Source organism: Monopterus albus, unplaced genomic scaffold, assembly GCF_001952655.1.
Source record: "Monopterus albus unplaced genomic scaffold, M_albus_1.0 scaffold445.1, whole genome shotgun sequence".
Lineage (NCBI taxonomy): Eukaryota > Metazoa > Chordata > Actinopteri > Synbranchiformes > Synbranchidae > Monopterus > Monopterus albus.
The window spans coordinates 168,102-175,554 of record NW_018128325.1 but is presented as its reverse complement, the minus strand read 5'-3'; the positions used below and the strand labels follow the sequence as shown (position 1 = coordinate 175,554).

General features: G+C 43.9%; 1 protein-coding gene and 2 non-coding genes across 3 annotated transcripts in view; 1 reads left to right on the top strand and 2 right to left on the bottom strand.

Annotated features, from left to right (window-relative positions):
* LOC109952244 (arachidonate 15-lipoxygenase B) overlaps positions 1-5,763 on the bottom strand; it is a 12,742-nt gene extending 6,979 nt beyond the window's left edge. Inside the window, exons 1-10 of the mRNA XM_020587222.1 lie at positions 5,700-5,763; positions 4,639-4,704; positions 3,941-4,143; positions 3,375-3,609; positions 2,200-2,281; positions 1,909-1,998; positions 1,704-1,819; positions 1,095-1,267; positions 869-1,012; positions 448-651 (exon numbers count right to left, since the gene is read on the bottom strand). Coding sequence (XP_020442878.1) covers positions 448-651; positions 869-1,012; positions 1,095-1,267; positions 1,704-1,819; positions 1,909-1,998; positions 2,200-2,281; positions 3,375-3,609; positions 3,941-4,108 — 1,212 coding nt within the window. The 5' untranslated portion in view covers positions 4,109-4,143; positions 4,639-4,704; positions 5,700-5,763. The remainder of the gene's footprint in view (positions 1-447; positions 652-868; positions 1,013-1,094; positions 1,268-1,703; positions 1,820-1,908; positions 1,999-2,199; positions 2,282-3,374; positions 3,610-3,940; positions 4,144-4,638; positions 4,705-5,699) is intronic.
* A 611-nt stretch (positions 5,764-6,374) lies between these two features.
* Positions 6,375-6,447, top strand: trnav-uac (transfer RNA valine (anticodon UAC)). Its single transcript has one exon. It is a non-coding gene; the product is annotated as a tRNA-Val (tRNA).
* A 110-nt stretch (positions 6,448-6,557) lies between these two features.
* On the bottom strand, positions 6,558-6,629 carry trnaa-cgc (transfer RNA alanine (anticodon CGC)). Its single transcript has one exon. It is a non-coding gene; the product is annotated as a tRNA-Ala (tRNA).
* Positions 6,630-7,453: the final 824 nt, after the last annotated feature.

Here is a 7,453-nt window from a genome sequence, read left to right as displayed (position 1 = left end):
TGTAAGACTGCGACCCTGCATCCTGGACTCAACTCTGGGTTGTCATAATTTAGGTTGTAAAACAAACTCGTCCAGATTTCTAGATAAGAGAGCCGCACCACCCAAAGTGGGATGGATGCCGTCTCTGCTAATCAGACCAGGTTTTCCCCAAAATGTTTTCCAGTTATCTATGAAGCCCATGTTATTTTCTGGGCACCACCTAGACAGCCAGCAGTTGAATGACGACATGCGGCTAAACATGTCATCACTGGTCACATTGGGTAGGGGTCCAGAGAAAACTACTATCAAAGGTTATAGCTCCTCTAGGCAGCCTCCCCGCTCCTCACAGCAGAAATGTAGTAAGAGCTTAAGGACATCCTTCTAGGTCGAGCGAGGATTGAAGACTGACGAACAATGAAAGAAAGAATTGGGATTCACCTAGTGAAATACGGAGATGGGGTCACGCACCTGGTGCAGCGGGTGGACGTTTGACAACTGTCGCATCGTGGCCACGCAGCACAGCTCCCCTAGTATGTGGGTCCTCAGGTAGTGGGAGACCAACTGGTGACACTGGAAGTCTGCGCTGTGAACCCAAATCTTAGCCAGCAGCCAATCACAGCCGGGGTCAGAGGGCAGGAAGACAGGGTTCTGAGGCCCGGGAGTCTGCTGCAGCTGAAGTAGAGGAGAGGCATCGACTGGCTGACAGATGACCTTAAAATCTAAGTAGTGATACTACAGATTTAAAATTGGAAACTGGCTTTACAGATGGGTTATTTAATTTATGTGTTCAACCATGGATCCACAATTTTTTACAAAATACAAAATCTATAAGTGAAACAGAATACCCCTGTCCTGTTGCACTGCCTATTTCAAAGCGCCTGGAGCTCACCTGGATGGCAACTGGGACGAGTTGCCCCTGCTGGTTCAGGTGGAGGAGGCACAGCGGAGCAGACACATAGGCCTTCTTTCCGTTGATCACGTTGGCTGGGATGCCCTCCAAAACCTCGTAGTCCAGCAGGTAAATGGTTCCTTTCTGTCACAGAGACACAGCAGCTGTAATAAAGTGCACAGCTGGAAGCAGAGAACAGCAGGAAGTCAGAGGACCGCACAAACACCTGTAGCTCCTGGTCGAGAGAGGAGCCTTCAGGCAGGAAGGGGTGGAGCATGTCAGAAGTGATGGACAGGTTTGGAGGAAGGAGGCAGGTCTGACGCAGCAGCAGAGGGTTGCAGCCGTTCAGACACTGGTAGCCGAAGAACCAGTCCTCCATCCAGTGAGACTTCACAAACCCTGAGAGAGAAAAGACATCATGAATTTCTCTACAACACTAAAAGCTGTAGCAGTGACCAGCCTGCAGGCTCTGATGATGTTTGATACTTGGCAATAAAGTTCATGCTTTTTATGCATATTCATGTTGCACCAAACTGAGACAAGGTTTCAGGCAAAAGAATACACGGTACTCAATGCTGAAAGCTTCCCTGTGCAGCAGTAGATTGTTAAAAAGTGGGAAATACATTTAGATTTTACATACTTATTCAGGGTGTCGTGTCATTTTGCCAAAATCTGCATCCATAGAATGTGGCACTGGAGAAAGTAGTGCACATGCCACCATCTCTTTTACTTTCATTATGTGGCTTTTTGAGGTCACTATGTGGAACCCCCCACCGGTAAGGACCAGGAATCACAGTAAAGACTTAGTATGAACATGTGATGTTTAGTTTCTTACTGGAGGTGCTGTTCTGGAGTCCACTGTGGGCAAACACCGTCTCCAGCTCCGTGAAACTGGCCCAGGCCTCTGCTCGGCCGGTGAAGCCCTTTAGATAGTGCAGGTTTATTGATGGACTGAGGACAAAGAAACCAACACAGCGCTCTGTTTCTGTCTCACACTGAACAAATTTTAGTGGGAACGTATGTGAAATGTGGGACTTCACCTCTTGTGTGTGTAGCTGAGGTTTGGCCCGAGTTCAGACAGACTTTTCAGGTCAACACAATGTGGAGCACCGTCAACAAACGTTTGCCATCTGCAACATTGTCACAGTGAGAGACTGGATACCTCTAACTACGAGGAGTTTGCAGGAGCAGGTGGCATTGCATGCTTTCAGATGTTCTCAGTCACTTCATCTTTTTGTGAATTCAAGCAGGTTGGCTTTGTTCCAACAGCCACTACTTTGTTCTAAAAGAGATTCCAACATTTTCAAGCCTACATAATATGTCTGTTTTACCTGAGGAGCTTGTGCTGGTGTTGCAGCTGTTTGATTCTCTGCTGTTTCAGCTTCTCTTCTGTCTCATCCTTCAGCAAACACACTGCACAGGAGTGGAAATGAGGGAAGTCATGGTGACATTCAGAATAACTTCTCCTTTCAAGGCACTGAGCCCATTAAAAGTTTGGAACCAGTCTAAAATTACAAGTTCCCCGTCTTTGCAAAGGATCATTATTATCACCGACCGACCCCCCCCCCTTCACTAATACACACATCCTCTCCTAAGCCATATTTTTTCACATTCAAGCATCAGAAAACAGTGAAAGTTAAAACCAGGAGGTTGTATGCCTCCACCAAGCAGTCACATTCACATGAGCTGGACAGATGTGAGGATACAACAACCTTTGACCTGTGAAAACCAAAATCCAATCAGGTCATTCTTGAATCCAAATGAACAGTTGTGCCAAATTTGAAGAAACTCCCTCATGATGTTCCTAAGATATCGCATTAACAAATCGTTTTTAAAAGGCACTCCACAGCAGGATCTCGATCTTATCTAAAGCTCTGCCAACATCCCAGATCTGAAGTTTCCCTCCCAGTGCCTCAGACCTGATGTGTCCATAGCAGTGGGAACAGACCAGATGTCCTCAAACCAGATCTGGGCCACCTGCGTATGTGCTCCTAGACCTGATTCCTCTCCATACCTCTGACTGTGCGAGCATCATCAGAACATTCAGATCAGAATCCATGTGGTCATTTTAATGTCTCCTCCTCTGCACATACGGCCTGTCGTCATCGGCTCCTCACTGACTGGTAACAATAAACATGGAGGAGAGTGATGACAGCAGCAGGGTCAGTGGAGAGACCAGGACGTTTCACATATGGTGGACGTTTATGGAGAAGCTTCTGATCAGGCCAAACTGGAAGGAACATATCGTAACCCAGCAGTATGGGAGGAAACTGGGCCATTTGACCATCACACACACACACCACCTGGTTGTTATTCATGTGTGCACGTGGCTCACATTTCAGTTACATCTGTGCACATGTGGCAGTTTAGGAGCTTGGCGGTGTTCACACCGGTGCCGGATACACGGCGCTGACACACACAGACGGGAAGCAGCGACACAACAAGGTCAGATGTGAGCGGTAAGGCCCAGAGTGTCAATGCAGCCTGACTTCTAAACTTAACTTACACTTTCCACTCCGTAGTTCTACACCACCATTTGCTGTTTGCAGCCACCTGTCACACAGGAACACCTGTAATTCTGGATCCTCAGACCCCGACCCTGGTTCTCCAGCTAGCCTGCGGACCTCCACTCGGCTGCAGTGCCAGTCCAGGTTGGGGAATCCGGTCTGAGCCTCCAGCCGGAGCCGAACCAGAAGTAGACGACCCAGAGGACCGCTGGCCTGGACCCGGACTGGACACGCCTATCAGGACAGGAGGAAGTTGTCAGGGTAAAATTCATTCAAAGAACAATTTTACTTATTCTATAACAAAGACTGAATTCAAGATAACAGAAGTGCAAGGCTCTGACAACAACCAGGCAACGGGCTGTTACTGCTGCATCTATTATTGGGTAATGTTGCCGTTCTGTTTTTTGATAGGATGGCAGCAGAACAGGTGACCTTGTGATCCCTGTACCTGCATCACAAACTACATGACTCCTGCCAACAACCTCCTCTAATCTTTCAACTGAAGAAAAGGCAGAGGGCATCTAGTGGACAGCTGAGGAGCGACATCTGGAAAAATGAAACTCACCGATCCAGGCAGGAGACGATGGTCACCCATGTTCACGCTACTGGGCGGAGTCTCTCCCTGTGAGCCAATCAGGTTGAGCCACAGGCGGTTGAAAGTTCCACAGGTAGGACCAGGTGAGGTGTGAACGGTCACCTCAAACTCCTGACAGGAAGCCATCATGTCCGACATGATGAGTACAGAAAGACTGACCAGGGTGGCGCCACCTGGTGGTCAAACATTGACTGAATGTAGGTTCATGAACTATCCAACAACTTTCTTTTGAAAAGATTCAGTTTCTAAAGGTTGCCCAGCTGTTTTCTCGACAAAGTGCAGCTAGAAAATTTGTTTTTCTTGAAAGATTCCAACTGAAATGCTATGACATTTTAAACATTTTTAATTTTTAAATACTGTATATTTATAGAAATGTGATTAAAAAAAACAACCCTTTGTCAGTTAACATAAGAAATGAAAGCAATCTGCTGTACGCATAGAAACATTAATAGGGATGAAGTACTAGGAAATTGGCTGAAAGGGAAACGAGGAAGATGTCAGATGACAAACTGATGACTACGCTGCATCTGTTATTTATTAACACCAGCTTTTGTGGTAATGAATACATCTTTTCAAGGCTGTCAGAATACACATTTTTCCTGTTGTGAAACTGAATAAGTCTTTTGTGTCTGAGTGAAATGCTCCTGTGTGGGACCTCATTTGGTTACCTCTTGGATATTTGACTTGGAAATGAGCGACAGTAACAGTCAGCGTGGTGTTGTATCACACGTAACCTGCAGTAAAACACAAACAAATATTGTTTTCTTTCATCTTAAAGGTCACTTCCTTCAGTTTCAACTGAGGAAGCTTCCTGTTCTTTTAACTGTCAGACATCAGCAATCACCTGGATATTCTGATAAGCTACAAGAATCAGCCTTTTGTTCGTTACTTTAGTCATTTTAGAAGAATGAACCATCTAAATAATAAACTTGTGCCACGTTACAAATACAACACACACACCACCTCGCTCTGCTCAGATATTAAGAGTTAGGAATGATATTATTCAAAACATAAACACATATTAAATATGTCTCCAGGTTTCAGGCATTTGTAACGTTAGAGAGTTCCTGTTTTTTGCAGAGGCAGATGCTGCACTAACACCTTATGTTATTATTTCTTATAGAGAAGTAGAAATCAGCTCAATTTAAGCATGCGTTAATATTCAGTTATTGTTCATTTCTCACTGGAAACTTAATCCTCATAGTTGCTGAATTGTTGGCCATGTGTTTACAAATTTCATTAGTAGCTTTACATGTGGCTGGACATGCTGTGCTCTGCAGGTTCCATTAAAGGCAAAGTAACACTTACTAGCTTAAAGTGAAGTGAAAACTACTTCTCTGATAATCAGTGCCAAGTTACACAGTCCTTTCCAGGATCATTTCTAGGAACTGATAGGCCTTTACGCACCTGTAAAATACAATTGTACTGGGTTTTGCCGCTGCTGCATAAACTATATTGGGTTTTCACATCAAATCGTTCATACATTGTTCACAATGTGTGCTAAAAGATGCAGCGACAGAAAGAACAACACAGCGTGATCGGTTTTAACGTCAACAGATGCCCGAGAATCAGACTAAGTTTTAGAAGAACGAAAATAATATTCAAATGTAAAAAGAGCTGCATGTTGAAATTGCCAGGGGGTACCCCACTTCTCGCCCGATGTCAGCTGTCTGCAGCCTGTTTTTATTAAACAGAAAACAGTGAGAAACAGACAGACAGGTAAGCTCACCCGCAGAGCGATGCCTCCTCTCGTCTCTCAGCTGGTGAAGTGTGGAGGAAGCTGCAGATCCCTTTTAAAAGCCACGCCCACCACAACACCCGCACATGCTGTTGGTTCAATCTCAGCACCTGAACGCCTCGGCGCACTAGAGGGAGCGCACTACTGTGGACTTAAGTGAAAGGTAAAAGAAAATGTCAGACTAAAACTATTTGAAATAACCCAATAAATGTAGTGCAGTAAAAAGTACAATATTTCCCTCTGAAATGTAATGGAATAGAAGTAGCCTCTAGTAGCATAAAATGGAAATACTCAAGTGAGGTACAGTATTTGAGTTAATGTACTTTCCAGCTCTTCTGCAACTTTTAGTGGGTGCGTTCTTCGTATTGAGCTGTTATAACACTTTATTCTTGACTTTTTAAAATCAATTTTAGTTTTATAGTGGTATGGCTTATACAGTAGCCTGTAATACATTTCTAATGAGCGCTTTATTCCACTAGCAGGCCGCTACTAGCACGTCATTTTTAGGCCTTGACGTTACAGACCTGTAATATAAAGCGTTACTAAAGTGGCAACACGTTTTTTTTTTATACTACGCAGTTTTCCCCTGGAACACCAAAAAAAAGAACATGGAATAACATAACATAAAACATAATTATACGTTTAGTAACTGTAGAAACAAATTCTGGTTCCATAGTGTAGCGGTTATCACGTCTGCTTTACACGCAGAAGGTCCTGGGTTCGAGCCCCAGTGGAACCAAACCGAGTTTCTTTTCAACTGCGTAACAGAAATCTAGAAGAATTAACGCCCCCCCTCCTTTTGTGATCAAACTGTTTCACAAGAAAAAAAAAAAACTAAACTCTGAGAACTGGAGATGCCGGGGATTGAACCCGGGACCTCATACATGCGAAGCATGCGCTCTACCACTGAGCTACATCCCCACATAACGCATATAACTGATTAGGTGTTAGTATTTAGATAAGATACATCTGGTTTAATGATAGGCTGCTGTGTGAATGAGCTTATTTGTATCCTTTTAAATGAGCTCCGTGACTTTACAAGGGGAAATATTAAAACTCAATTAGCTGCTGGGTGATCCCAGTGTAATCCGGGTATAAATGCGGTGTAGTACATAGCTGAAACTTTAAATATTTGGCGCCTCCCTTGGCTTCGCAGTCGCAGTCAAGACTGGATAACAAATTTATTGCAAGATATCATTACTATAGAAAACTACGGAAGACTATAACATGTTTTTGATTTCTGACTTTTATTTCAGAAGTTTTACTTTTTTCTCGGAATTCTGACTTCAGCTGCTACATTTTAGGGGCAAAAAGTACTTTTTACTCCATTACATTTATTGGCTAACTTCAGTTACTAGTTACTTTTCAGAATCAGATATATTACACAAAATTTCCCCTGTGGGAAATTCACAAACTACCCAGTGGTAGTTCCAATGATAGTATATAAGGTCATTTAATTAGCTCCTGTGGATGTCTGATCATTTTGGTGAGCAGGAGATGACACCTCCCTGCCGGATTGTGATCTACACCGGGCGTCTGTGTGTATGTGTGATGCTAATTTGTTATATGTTATTTGTAATATGTTAAACTGGCCAAGTGGTCATCTCAGGATGTCGGGCCTCTGTCTCTGCAGGACATCCCAAGACAAAGCAGAACTTGCAATATGTTAAGTGGGTCTGTGTGTGAATGCAAAACAAGCCGACTTGTCTTTGTTAAAATGTGAATTGGCTGTCTGGTCGCGGAGA